Here is a 14,507-nt window from a genome sequence, read left to right as displayed (position 1 = left end):
CGCGTTGAGCATCTCCTCAGTGAAATCGAATTCCATCCGTCCGAAAGCAAGAGCGCAGCGACACCCCTGACCTTGCCGCCAATCCACCTCACAGCGCCGCCGATTACCGTCTCATTCACTTCGGCCGCCTTTCTCGACAGCGTGACGAAAAACGGCGCGGTTCGAATTGTTTATTGCCGAGAGAAGGATTCATTATCACAGTCGTCGCGCCGCCGGAGTGTCTTATTGGTGAAAGTTGTGGCAAGAAAAAAGAAAGTCTTGTCCCGTCTTGTTCAGTCTGGCTGTGATTACACAACAGAACCAGCCCGTTGATCTGGCTGAAAAGTCACTGCAGTTTTGTCATGACCCACTTTCGAGTTTGTCCACTAGGAGCAAGCCGAAAAGGCTCATTATTCGTCTGTCAATCAAGCTGTGAAACGCTTGGGACAGAAAATAAAAACATACAGTATTTGAAGGGAGATGACCGCACAAATAAGACGTTATGGTTAGAATAAGCATGAGCACATTGTGATGCACGGTCTCCCTTCTGAATTGAGGGCAAAATTTGACTTACAGAAGCGTCTGTGGTTCGACTCCTGCAGCCTTGCTGGCCATTTCATTGTTCTGTCAGGTCCACTGCGGTCTGCTGACTGCCTTGCACTTACTTTCCCTCCCGATACATTAAAAAAACAAAGGTGAGAGTGACTTGCTCCAAAATTGTGGAATAAGCTTCTTGCGTGGACATTTCAACATCTGCTGAGGCAGGCTCTCTAGTTACCCTAAAAATTGTTTTGATCTGTTTTCTTGTATACGCTGTAAGATCTCATTTGGACATCATGGTCGCACGGGACTCTAGTGGTCAACACAGCCGTCGCACTGTTGTGATGTTGTGCGTTTGACATTTAAGACACCCAAAAGCTAAATTTATTTTCTTACTGTGGAGTTGGCTGCGCGGTTTGCCCACCAGTATAGATGTCTTTGATCCTCTTAGCTCCTTGCAGAGGATAAAGAATATATGACTGTGAGCACTGTCATATTGAATTTCTCTGTTTTTCTGCATCATTTGTGTTGAAATATCCATCCATTTTTTTACCGCTTATCTGGGTCAGGTCGCGGGGGAAGTAGCTTCAGCAGGAATACCCAGACTTCCCTTTCCCTAGGCACGTCTTCCAGCTCTTCTGGAGGGATCCCGAGGCGTTCCCGAGCCAGTCGAGAGACATAGTCTCTCCAGCGTGTCCTGGCTCGTCCTCTGGGTCTCTTTCCGGTGGGACATGCCCGGAACACCTCGCCGGGAGGCGTCCGGGAGGCATCCGGATCAGATGCCCCAGCCACCTCATCTGGCTCGTCTCAATGCAGAGGAGCAGTAGCCCCTCCCTGATGACCGAGCTTCTCACCCTATCTCTAAGGGAGAGCCAGGACACCCTGCTGAGGAAATTCATTTCCACCGCTTGTATCCGGGATCTTGTTCTTTAGGGCACAACCCACAGCTCGTGCCCATAGGTAAGGGTAGGAACGTAGATCGACTGGTCAACTGAGACCTTCGCCTTTCAGCTGAGCTCCCTCTAAACCACAAAATGTTGACATAGGAGTCGCTTAAGAGTTTATACGTACATTTTTCATTTTGTGTTGGCATTAGCATTTAGCGAGTGGACTGATGGTAGTTTGACAACAAACTTCCACTGGGAGTGGCATTAAACAGCTTGATTTCAGTTCCTTGCCGGACTATATTTCCAAAGGTATTTGCTCACCTGCTTTGACTCAGATATGAATTTAATTAACATCCAATTCTTAATCTTTAAGGTTTAATGTAACCCTCTGCAATAACATCTTATACTCTTCTGGAAAGTTTCCGCAAGAGTGTGTGCGTATGATAAACGATGAGAATTTTTTTGTACAGCGCATTTGTGATGTTGGACAAGAAGGTACGGCTCTCAGTCCCGACCCAAATTCACACAAAAGAGTTCTCCGGGGTCGCGGTCAGGATCGTGTGGGCTGGTCAAGTTCATCCACGTCAAACTCTCTCGTCCGTGTCTTTACGAGCCTTGATTTGTGCACTGGTGCACAAACCAAGATCTGTAAAGACATGCACGACAGAATATGGTATGAATGGACTTCAGTACCCCGCAGAAAGTATTTTTTGGGGTCTAAGGCGAGTCCAAAATGAACAGTAACTTAACCATACATTTATTTGCACTTGTTTTTCTTGAGATACGGCACAAAAAGCTACGTTTGATGGTCCACCGCAGAGCTTACGCTGGAATTAAATCGAGTCAAAACAAAACAGATTGTGCGTATTAAGCTGATTTGCAGCGATGGTGAATTCCACAAATGACTTTGCATTTTCCTTGTGGAGTTTTTCGTGCGAGTACGTGCAGCGGGAGAGGGGGGGGGCGGGGAGATTGTGACGGATGGTCTTCTTCGGTCCCAACATGCAAGCTCTTGAGGAGAAACGGCGCACATCTGGAAGTGCTTTCTGCAACGGGGTCGTCCACTGAGGGCTCCCCCCTCCTCCTCCTCCCCCGTGCAACAGAATAGTCACTTTCGCAAATAGCCACACTCCAGTGGGAGACAAGTTGGGGGGGATTGTGGCTTGCTTAAAGACCTACCCGAGCATTTAAACGAATTAGGCCTCCTAAGAGAAACCCCACGTTGTTGTCAAAGGCTGCAAACTCTTATATAATCTGTATAGCCACTCATTTATTAGAGACCTTCTTCTTTTTGGATCTCGGAGTGGTTTTTGTCCGGACAAAGGAGGCATCGTGTGAACGTTTGCTTTGTGTGGCAGGACTTTTTTGTCTTGATTCAAGCCTCCTCTTTCTCTTCTTTTCATCCTGGCAGGATACCAGCTTGCCAAGACGGGGTGCGGGGGAATGTGCCAAACTCCCAGCAAGCCTGCCCAGGGCCCACTTTACTGTTTCTAAGGCCCGGTTCCACGGCGCTGGTCTGTATGTCTTGCTCTCGACTTCCTAGAAATTCAAATTACGTCTTGGAACAAGACTTCTTTCCCACACCTAATTACAATTTAGAGTTTTTAATTAACCTACCATCCATGTTTTTGGGATGTGTACTCGGAGAAAACCCAGACAGGCAAGGGAACCTATAAAAGTCAAAATGATTCTGAACCCGGATCCTCAGAACCGGTCGGCCACCCACTGTCATGTCAAAAGGTAGGCAAAGCTGCATTTATCTTAGTTTGATAAACAGATTGAAGGGGCGTGCCCTCTACAGCGGGTAGTGGGGGCGGGCGCTGATGAATGAATGAAAGCAGTGATAACAACGGTATTTAATTAAAAAAGAAAGAAAGAAAGAAACCTGTTAAACTGAATTATACAGTTATGTTACACATTAAAAAACATAATAAATCTGCAGTTTATGGCACTTTTACTTTTTCAAACAATGCTGAGGTTCGTAGTAATTACATTGTAATAAGCCTGTTATAGCTTTTTTACCCATTATAACCAAATGGTTGCAATAAACTGCAATAGACTGAAAACAAAATATGTATGTATGTCATTTGAGAAAGTTCTTTGCTCGCAGCCTTAGCGTCTGCAAACCAACCCCCCTCCCCAGCGAAGTTGAACCAGCTCTTTCACTTGCCAAACTGTTGGTGATTGACAGGGGGCGGGGGTGGCGCGAGGACACATCCAATGTGACGTCATCAGCGTATCGTGTTCAACCAGCTCACGGTCTAGACTCCGGACAAAAATTGAAACTTCTCACTTGTCATTGTAATTATTACTTAGGCGAAGCGTTGACAGTCCGTCAGTCCTCGCCGTCCACGAACGATTTATGACGGCGCACTTCGGTATGAATAATTAACCCACGTTTAACACACCAGTAAAACTGGATTTTCAGTGTGTAAATAGAAAAGTATTAGCAAATACACTCTAAACTGTACTAAGGAAATAAACAAAAACGAGTGTGGTGACAGGCGGCACGGTGGAACAGCTGGAAAAGCGTTGGCCTCACAGTTCTGAGGTCCCGGGTTCGAGCCCGGACCCACCTATGTGGAGTTTGCATGTTCTTCCCGTGCCTGCGTGGGTTTTCTCCGGGAACTCCGGTTTCTTCCCACATGCAACATTAATTAACCGTCCATCTTCTTTGCCGCTTATCCTCACGAGGGTCGCAGGGAGTGCTAGAGCCTATCCCAGCTTTCAACGAGCAGGAAGCGGGGTACACCCTGAATTGGTTGCCAGCCAATCGGAGGGCACATAGAGACAAACAGCCGTGCTCACAATTACACCTAGGGGCAATTTAGAGTGTCCAATTAATGTTAATATATAGAGGCATGGTAGATTATCTGGTAAAGCGTTGGTCTCACAGTTCTGAGGACCCGGGTTCGATCCCGGCCCTGCCTGTGTGGAGTTTCCATGTTCCCCCCGTGCCTCCGTGGGTTTCCTCCGGGCACTCCAGTTTCCTCATATGTCCCAAAAATCTGGAACATTAATTGGACAGTCTAAATTGCCCCAAGGTGTGATCACGAGTGCGGCTGTTTGTCTTGATGTGCCCTGCGATTGGGTGGCGGACAGTTCAGGGTGTACCCCGCCTCCTGCCCGTTGACAGCTGGTATAGGCTCCAGCACTCCCCGCGACCTTCGTGAGGATAAGAGGCTAAGAAAATGGATGGACGGAGTGTGGTGGCACTGAAATCGTACATTTCTTTGCTTTTTTAATGGTACTGCGCTGTAGCTGTGCATTCTGTAATAAACACACGCACTTGATTGATTGTTGGTGGGTGTTTTCTTCTGTACCTATGTCTCACATGCATATATTGTATACTGTGTTCTTTATTGCTGCTCATATCGAGCATATTTTTTTTTGGGGGGGGGATCCTACAAATAAAGCATTTTAGAAGATCTATAAAATGCAATGGATGGTTCCTTTGGTGATTATCTAGCAATGCAGATTTCATTGTAATTGACTTTTTTTTTTTTTTTTTTTGCAGGAACATCCCAAAATTTTAGCATTGTGCTAAACACAAGTCACAACCCAACGGTAGAATTGCGACACATCTCGAGGAGATTCGCACCATTTCTATTTCAAGGAAGTAAAACCAATATTCATCAAAACGACAAATATAGAGCGGACGGTGACGCAATCATTCCTCTCGGGCGTTTTTTTTTTTGTTAGCACCGTTTACCAAGTGGACCGGCACACCTAACATGACGATGTCAGACAGAACACGAGAAAGGAGGATAGGGGAAAAAAATCTCACTTTATTACACATTTCGTATATATTTGCAAAAATACATACAGCATTGTGACGTCCATACAAATATAAATCTTTCCACAGAGGCTTGCCGTACGTTATCTGATTGTATTACACACCAGGGAAATGACTACTTCTAAAGCCAGAACCAAAGCGTCTTTTTGTTTTGTAGACATTCAAGCGGTCTTGATCCTGGCAGTTTCTCAGGGTCCACAGGAAAAGGTTTATGTGTCGTACTTGAACTACCAAATGGAGACAGTAAAAGCGGTCCCCGTTTGTTTCCCTCTTAGGTGTCACTCACGTCATAAAAAGTAAGTAACCGCCCTGTCCGAGTGTATATGCTGAACTTGCACAATTGGACATGTTTATGAGCTGGCCCTTTAAAAGTACATTCAAGTTACAAAAATGGTTCTTTTTTGTGTATCACAAGCTCCTCACAGTCTATTAAATTGGGTCGCAAATGTCTATATTGTAGCAAAACAAACCTCGGCTTAATCAACTTCCGCAATTGTATTACCGTAATTCCCAGCCTACAAAGGTTAACATCACCGAGTACATTTGTAAAGGAAATACCATTTGGTACACAAATACGCCGCAAGTGCCCACATTGAAACCCACATTCAAACGCGAGATATTTATAAAGAAAGACATAACACAGAAAGAGTTTAAGGCTAGTGTGGTGCTAACGCTAGCGATGCTAAAGCTAGCGCTAACGCTAGCAGCGCGCTAACGCTAACAGGGCCGGTTAAAATAAAACTTACCGGTAAATATCACTGAGACACGCCAGTAACACAGAAGCAACACGAAAGTCAATTTCTCGGCACATATATTCCACCTTACCTTACCGTTAGAAAAAATGCACAAATTTAGCCGCATCCCCGCATAAGGTTGAAAGCGTGTGAAAAAGTAGGCCGGAAATTACGGTAACTGCTGCTTTAAGTCTAATTAGACTTTTGTGAACTTGTAATAAAGAAGATAAAGAAGCACTCTGGTTTACTCTGGAAACGCAGTACAGTATTCGTGCGCTGTGGAATCAGATTTGTATTTGTATATTAGCATTAGTGAAGCTAATTTATTTGTCTTATGAGCTGAAATTATTCCTTAATGTAGTGGTAAAAAATATAGCGTGAAAAGCTTGTATTTAGATGAAGATTGTGTAAATGAGTTTTGGATAGATAGTGGCCATTTTATGTTAAACGATCCTTTGTGTCTTTGAAGGCCACATGAAACCTCTTAAAGCTTTGGAAAGAGGTATATAAAATAGTAGGCACAGCGTTGGTAGAAAGACTAAGGACTCGTCCGTATTGCCAGGATCACAACACAACGCCACCCCTGTTGCAAGTGAGCACCTCGTAGTGTTGGGTCTGACCAAGCTGCCGGTGAAACTGTCCTTGTTTTTGGGTCCTCCAGCAGGAGATATTCTGTCCTAGCATGATGCTCTTTATGTTGGGGAGGTGCGAGAGCATGTTGTTTGGTAAGGAAGTCACTCCAGAGCCAGATAAATTCAGCTCCTGCAACGAGTCCATTCCGGTGAAAACGGACGGGCTGAGAGTCTTCAGCTTGGGATTGTTGGAGAGCTCCAACACCTGAAGGCTTTGGAGGCTCTTAAAGCTGTGCGCCTCAATTTTCTGAAGCTGATGGAGGCTGCTGAGAGATAAGTAAACCAGATCTGTAAGGTGAGCAAAGTCCCCCTCTTTAATGGCGACGATGGGGTTGCTATCCAGATTGAGGTATCTCAGTATCTTCAGTCCCGCTAAGCTCGGTACGCTCGAAAGACAGTTTGCCGTCAGATTCAAGCTTTGAATGTGCACAAGTTTCCCGTGCGGCTTTGTGGAAATGGACACAAGCTCGTTGTGTGACAGATCCACATTGACTGGTTTGCCGTTTACTTTAGCCACAAACACATCCATGTCGAAGTCCTGGAAGTTGTTGTGGCTGAGGTCCACTTCAGCCAGAGGGAGGCCAAAGAAGCATCCTGGCGAGAGGGCTTCCAAGTCATTGTGGCTCAGGTCCAGAGTCTCCAGGTAATGCAGCTTGGACAAAGCATTGGGGCTTACCTGGAAAATATCGGACTCTTCAGTGGCAAAAACTTAAGAAATTCAAAAGAACGTGTACTAGGGGTTATCAGTTAACAAAAGGGTTCTGTTCCTTCAGTGGTGGCGTAACCCATTATGTTTCACACTTTGTGTATAGTAGTGTTTTGAATCGACAGGATTCTTACTCACCGTTCTAATGTGGTTGCTGCTAATGTCCAAGCTGACAAGAGTGGTGTAGCCCGGCCCGGCCAGCATGGCGTCAGTGAGCCGTCCCATGGCGTTGGAGGACAGGTCCAGGTAGGCGGTGTCCAGCGGTATGGGCACGGGCATGGCGGCGCCAGGGCCCAACCCCCGACAGTCTGCTGTGGTCAGGCTGAAGCTGTCGAACAGGCCGAAGCTTTCCACCTCGCAGTGGCAGCCCGGGTGGCAGTTCTTGACCGAGGTGGACCGGACGGTCGCCAGGAGCAACAGCAGGCCAAGCCACAGGAAGAACGCCATTATGCCCTGCAAACACAGCACATTATTTACAACAACGCCCTAACATCTGATAATGGAACCTACAATCCCTGCTAAAAAGTCTCTATAGAACATTTCCAAAGAATTTCCAAAGAACTATAGAACTTTAGGACCCAAGTCCTATAGAATTTCAATTGTTCTGGAGAAATTCTATAGAAAATCACAGCCAAAGTACTACAGAACAAGTTCTTCTCGACAAATTCTATAGAATTCGATCGATTTTTTAGCAGGGACGTCTCATTCAAGGCAACACAATAACATTTAGTAACTTTCATTTTTACATTTTTTTTTAATCACTTCCTGAAAAAAACTTTTATGGGGAAAAAAAACGAAACTCTTTGGCAGGTTAGTTGATTAGACTAATGCATGTTGACTTCTTCAAAAGCCGTCAAACTTTGCTGAAAAATGTGATTCACGCTCCTTGGTTTGAATCCTACATCAAATGAAGAAATCTATGGAATTCTATAGAATTTGTACAGAACAATAGAATTTCTACAGAAATTCTATAGGACTTGGGTCCTAAAGTTCTACAGTTCTTCAGAAATTCTTCAGAAATGCCATCCATCCATACATTTTCTTCACCGCTTATCCTCACGAAGGTCGCGGGGAGTGCTGGAGCCTATCCCAGCTGTCAACGGGAAGGAGGCGGGGTACACCCTGAACTGGTCGCCAGTCAATCGCAGGGCACACCGAGACAAACGGCCGCACTCACAATCACACCTTGGGGCAATTTAGAGTGTCCAATTAATGTTGCATGTTTTTGGAATGTGGGAGGAAACCGGAGTGCCCGGAGGAATCCCACGCAGGCACGGGGAGAACATTCAAACTCCACACAGGCGGTTGATTGAACCCGGGACCTGAGAACTGTGAGGCCAACACTTTACCAGCTGATCCACTGTGCCGTCTTTAGAAATATTCTATAGAATATTTTTAGCAAGGAAGATAAAAGCTAATCAAATATTACAGCCTGATCTCGCCGCACCAACCAGAAAAGAAAAACAAAAATCAACTCGAGTTTTTCCCAGTCAAACATACCAAAAATGGACTTCTCATGTCGCAAAGAACAACATCAAACAGCTCAAAAAGGGCTTATCAAGTCACGTTTAGCGGTCAAATGCTTTTGGTTAATTACACCAAGTCTTCCTGTTCCAGGTCAAGTCTTATCGGGCACATCATGTTCTCTGAGACAGATAAAAGTTTTTCAAAGTAAAGAAACAGACACTCTCGCAAGCCTTACTTTGCGGTGTTCACCGTCGCGCTGCGTGCATGCTTGTGAAAGGAGGAATGGATCGAGGGAGAGAGAGAGAAAAAGCGCCCCTGCACCTTAACACTCATGAATATGAAGAGAGGTTGCGAGTTGTGTAACGAGGGGAACTGAGAAGTCACAGTTGTGCCGTCCTGCCATGACACAGCAGGGCTGAAGATAAAAGCCAACTTCTCTTAAGTGAGAAATGACAGCCCCCGTGCAGCAAAGTATTATTTGCGCGGTCCGGGATCCATTGAAATTCGTACCCGCAAATTACAAAGCCGGGCCTATGAAGAAAAGCGTATTGTTTGCTCAGTTGACAGGCCGTGCAATAAATAATGCACTCGTGTTATTAGACAGGTATTAAGGTTATTAAATGGCCTTACATAATAGGCTGATGTTATATAGAGAACCACTTGTGGGTTAACATTCACCGTTGCTCAAAGTCTGTTACTTGTACCTCTGTGCAGTGTTTCTTTGGACTCCTGAACTCCAAACACTACCCGGCTGTGTGCAACAGGTCATTTTCTCGCCGCTATTATGGCTTCTCGCTGCAGACCCGAAATGGGAACAATTGTTTTTTTTGGGGGGGGGCCTTTTCACATGGAACGTATCGCACGTCTGCTGTTGGGAGAGTTTTACGACGGGCGCACTTAAACTGCAGTTGTGAACATTTAAGATGTGAACCGCAGCGGCGTTCCGGTGGCACTCTGCAGTAAATCCTGACATAACTGCGCGACAAAAAGAGACATCATATAAAAGGCGCGCTGTAATGTTCAGGGATGGGGATGACCTATTTGGAAAAAACACTGAAAATGTCTGCCTTATAGTTTGAAAACTTAAAATATGAGTCCAAAAGACCAAAATAATTTTGTCGAACTTCACACATAAAAATGTAGACTGAGTGAAATTTATACCAAATAGGCTACTGCACTTTGAAGTTATACTTCATAAATAAGTACACAACTAATTTGTTTATTTTATAACATTTGGAAAACGTAAAATATGAGTCCAAACGACCAAAATAATTTTGTCGAACTTCAGACGTAAAAATGTAGACTGAGTGAAATTTATATCAAATAGGATACTGCACTTACAAGTTATACTTCAGGAATAAGTACACAAGTCATTTGTTTATATTATAACATTTTGAAAATTGAAATATGAGTCCAAACAACCAAAATAATTGTGATTTTAATCAAATAGGCTACTGCACTTATAAGTTATACTTCAGAAATAAGTACACAAGTAATTTTTTTATATATTTATATATAAAAGCAATGACGCACTCTGGCGACCCCTAACGGGACAAGCCGAAAGAAAAAGTAGAAGAAGATATAAGCGCGAGAGAGAGAGATAGAGAATGAAAAGTGAGCGATAAAATGCGTGATCTCCAGGGCCAGTGCTACAGATAGGCCTAATCGTATTGTCAGTTGTGGATTATATAATATTTGAGAAATTTACGTCCACTTACTTTTGTGTTTCCTGGATATTTTTTGCTCCTATCGGACCACAGAGTGCACAGCACTTTGCCGAGAACGTCCACTTTTTCCGTGTTTGGTTAGACATGTTGATACATTTTTGGGTTACACTTTTTTCAAGCCGTGCCCTCTGAAACAGTTTTTTAACCCCGTGGTTTTTATCAATTCCCCCGGCACGATCTTCATCTTTTCGCCATACTGGCAAACGTGCAGACCGCTCGATTACGTGTGCGTACGTGTGTCAAGAAGTTATAACTATGCCGTAGTAAACGGAATGCTTCTCTATGAAATGTTAACATGAGAGTGAAAACACCGACAAAATACCGCCAAAATGCTGCCAGAAACTGGAAAGCTGTCATTATTATAAACACCAAATTTCAATGCAAACAGATGGCGATGCCGTAAACAGATAGCACAACTGTGACTAATTTCACGACGAGTATTGCCGATAGATGCTGGCGGCCGGTCTTGATCACAGCCTCGGCCCGCGTCAAGCCGTAAACCCCAAATTTTCTCAGCGGATTTACACGTTTCACAAGAATGACAATTTCAGCTGAAAAAACTCGGAATTCCGCGAGAAATTCTCACCCCTGAACGTTGAACCACGGGAATCTGGATCAGCGCTAAATGCAAACGCCTTCACAGATAACCCCTCCTGGCCCGGGGACGGCAGTGAAAGCGCTCGGACGGACCCGCCTCCTTATAAAAACACAGAGAGGCCATGTGCCGACTGAACACGGAAAAACTGAACAGTAAAACAAAGAAAGCGGGTGCAGCCCGAAACCTCGTGAGTTGGAGGTCGCGTTCACCCTGCCTACAACCTTTGCTCCATCTGCTCCGGCGACGGGCTGAACGTTCCCGACCAGGTGTCCCTCGCCCGTAAATCTCCTCACAAGACCAAACGGCCTTCAACTCGCATTTACTTTAACGACAATTAAGCAGTGAGAACGTCCACCCCTCCCCTCCAGCACTGGAAAAACCTGCAAAAGGACCCCCTGAAACCCTCTCACCGTCCACGCCTTGAGGAGAAACCTTCCTCAGTCCTTTGAAGAACGTCAACGTATTTTCTATTCACCCGCAGAATACCAGCATTAATCCCATATAATAGTTGTAGCGATCCATAAACGTCACAACGCAAATGTTATCATTGCAAACATAATGAAAATCACGAGTCATCCAAGCTGTTATGGCTCTAAATATGTGACACAACGACAAAGGAATTGATTTCAACGTCACTTTTTAACACGATCATCTCGATTTTACTCGCAGACCCGGTGAACCTTTGTTCACTGCACTACTTCCTGCGCTCGCGTCGCATCGCATCGCTTCGCATCGCATCACTCTGATCTCCGGGCCGAAAACTGCCCAATTAGACGATGAACGCCGGGCTCGATCCTGTTGAGCGGCGTTAATGCGCGACTCCGAACGGATCCTCGAGGCTTTAAATGAAACCGATGGAGCTTGAGTGTTTTCAAACAATTAGACGGCGCTGGAGCGCCTGCGGTTAGGGATGGGATTAATACTTGGAAAGGCGAGGACACCAAAGGGAAAACGATGGAAGACTCAGCCTGGCAGTGAGACTTGATTCAAAATTCCAACCTAACATCCATTTTACAAGGCGCTTATCCTCATAAGGGGCACAGGATTAAGTAAATTGTCTTCGGCTGGTCCCGTTAGAGATCTCAAATGAACGCTCACATTTGTTTGGCTCAGTTTTTACGCCGGATGCCCTTCCTGACGCAACCCCTCTCGGGGAGCGGAAGCCCCAGTGGGATGCGAACTCACGACCCCTGATTTACCAAACCAATTCTCAAACCACTGAGCTGTGGGACCTCAAATGCTCAACAGAGTGCTGGGGGCTAACCCAGCTAACTCCGGGCGAAAGTCGAACTACACCCTGTTGACCACCGACAATACTTGACTGTGAAATAATATTCTGCTTTAACTTGAATGATAGGTGTTAGGTGTGAAGTTAGATTGACGTCCCTTCTGTCCCTCCTTATCGCCCCCTCTTCAGAACATTCCAGAATTCCGCATCACAAAAGACCTGCGTCATAATAACGTGACGCCGTTGAAACCACAAAACTATCGTCAATCAGGATTTGACAGTTGGAAGTTATTTCAAGGCACTTCACATATTGACCAGCTCAAAAACCGCACCCATGCATGACATATCCATTCATTTTCTTAGCCGCTTATCCTCACAAGGGTCGCGGGGCGCGCTGGAGCCTATCCTAGCTGTCAATGAACAGGAGGCGGGGTACACCCCGAACTGGTTGCCAGGCAATCGCAGGGCATGCGAAGACAAACAGCTGCTCTTACCATCACACCTTGGGGCAATTTAGAGTCTCCAATTAATGTCGCGTGTTTTTGGGATGTGGGAGGAAACTGGAGTACCCGGAGAACACGCAAACTCCACACAGGCGGGGCCGGGATCGAACCCGGGACCTCTGAACTGTGAGGCCAACGCTTTCCAGATGAACCACACCAGCGCTGACAAAACGCGGAAACAGTAAAGCAGGAACTGAGAGTCATATCTTAAACTTCAAAACTGTGAGAGCAGACATATTAATCTCTCGGTCACAACCCTTGATGAGAAATATCATTAATATTGCTCAGATTTCACAAGAGTGTTAGTGTTAATGTAGAGTAGCAAAACGCAGTACACAGTATTTCAGGATGTGATATCTCATTGTAGATTTTTTTTTAAAGTTGCTTATGTACTTCAACCTATTACTTGCGCTACCTTTTTTTTTGGAGGGGGGGGGGGTCATTTTTTTGAGGGGCGCGGGGGGGGGGGCAACCCTTGTTTCCATTGCAGCACGTTTTGTGAAGTACTTTGTTAGCGCCTTCATCTCCTGAAACGATCACCAACTCGTCATAAACCGTGACCCGTTCACGCACGTACACAAAGAGTTGCAGGTCAGATTTCTGCTTCTTGTACGTGGCAGACAATCCGCCCGATGATCTGATAACTGAACTCCCGGGATTATGTCAATCAGGGGCTCGCGTGACGCCCGATAAAAGTTGCCCGAACCTCCGGTGTCGTTGAGCGGCGCCTGCACACCGAGGGCGGTTTCTCGCACACACCGAGGAGAAGTGAAACCTGAGCTGACCACTGGGAGCTCCGAGCCACTTTTACCCAACTTCCCGAGCAGAAACTTTGAACCTCTTCCAACGACAGAATTAATTCGGCGGTAACAACTTCACGATTCAAATCCACGCTTTTTCATTTTATTTTTACTTGCCTTTCATTCAGTGTGTCCGCGCCCTTTTTTTTTTTTTTTTGGTCCGTTTTTCCACTTCACTTCACCGCTCCCATTTTCCAAGACCCCCGCTGCGCAGGGGGCTCTTCTGTGTCCCGGGCAAGTGTGCCTCTACGCGGCTACGCGAGTTCCGTAGGCCCGCCCTTGTTTCCTGGCTCGGCTCCGCTCCGCTTCCTGCGCGTCGGCAGGCGTGTGTGAGCCCCGAGCCGCTCGTCGACTCCCATCCCACTTTCTTTCGTGGCTGTCTTGACCATCTAGACTCCCATTTACAGAAAAAAAAAACGCCAAGTTGTGCATTATGAACATTTCCGCTTCCATATTTCAAAGTAAAATACCATGTCTTGGTTTTAAGCACAACTAAACAAGACAAGATTTCACACTGAATATTGTAGATGCTGAACCCTTCACACGCAACAATTTAGATGAGTCTTTGGTTCAAATACCATTTATGGTTTTGTATGCAACCATCCATCCACTTTTTTAGCCACTTATCCTCACAAGGGTCGGGGGGAGTGCTGGAGCCTATCCCAGCAGTCAACAGGCAGGAGGCGGGGTACACCCTGAACTGGTTGCTGGCCAATCGCAGGGCACATCGAGACAAATGGCCGCACTCACAATCACACCTAAGGACAATTTAGAGTGTCCAATTAATGTTGCATGTTTTGGGGATGTGGAGGAAACTGGAGTGCCCGGAGGAAACCCACGCAGGCACGGGGGAGAACGTGCAAACTCCACACAGGCGAGTCCGGCATCGAATCCGGGACTTCAAAACCGT

General features: G+C 45.8%; 1 protein-coding gene across 3 annotated transcripts; it reads right to left on the bottom strand.

The window, feature by feature from the left end:
* Window positions 1-5,174: 5,174 nt before the first annotated feature.
* On the bottom strand, window positions 5,175-9,455 carry tsku (tsukushi small leucine rich proteoglycan homolog (Xenopus laevis)). Of its 3 annotated transcripts, none has more exons than XM_061828323.1 (3): window positions 9,446-9,455; window positions 7,413-7,727; window positions 5,175-7,244 (listed from the first exon to the last, which is right to left on the bottom strand). In XM_061828323.1, exons 2-3 carry the CDS (start codon window positions 7,719-7,721, stop codon window positions 6,501-6,503), a joined length of 1,053 nt encoding a protein of 350 aa, XP_061684307.1. In that variant the 5' UTR covers window positions 7,722-7,727; window positions 9,446-9,455; the 3' UTR covers window positions 5,175-6,500. The 3 variants fall into 3 exon arrangements, with proteins under 3 accessions (XP_061684307.1, XP_061684306.1, XP_061684305.1); XM_061828322.1 differs by lacking the exon at window positions 9,446-9,455 and adding an exon at window positions 8,977-9,108; XM_061828321.1 differs by lacking the exon at window positions 9,446-9,455 and adding an exon at window positions 8,775-8,836.
* Window positions 9,456-14,507: the final 5,052 nt, after the last annotated feature.

This window comes from Syngnathoides biaculeatus, chromosome 8, assembly GCF_019802595.1.
Source record: "Syngnathoides biaculeatus isolate LvHL_M chromosome 8, ASM1980259v1, whole genome shotgun sequence".
NCBI lineage: Eukaryota > Metazoa > Chordata > Actinopteri > Syngnathiformes > Syngnathidae > Syngnathoides > Syngnathoides biaculeatus.
The sequence above is the reverse complement of the archived record's forward strand: the minus strand, read 5'-3'. Positions and strand labels throughout refer to the sequence as shown.

What these genes read in the sequence shown, in the direction of transcription:
- tsku (XM_061828321.1), bottom strand. An exon ending in GCAGCAACCACATTAGAACG is followed by an intron (nt 7,245 to 7,412) that starts GTGAGTAAGAAT and finishes GATATTTTCCAG; the next exon opens with GTAAGCCCCAATGCTTTGTC.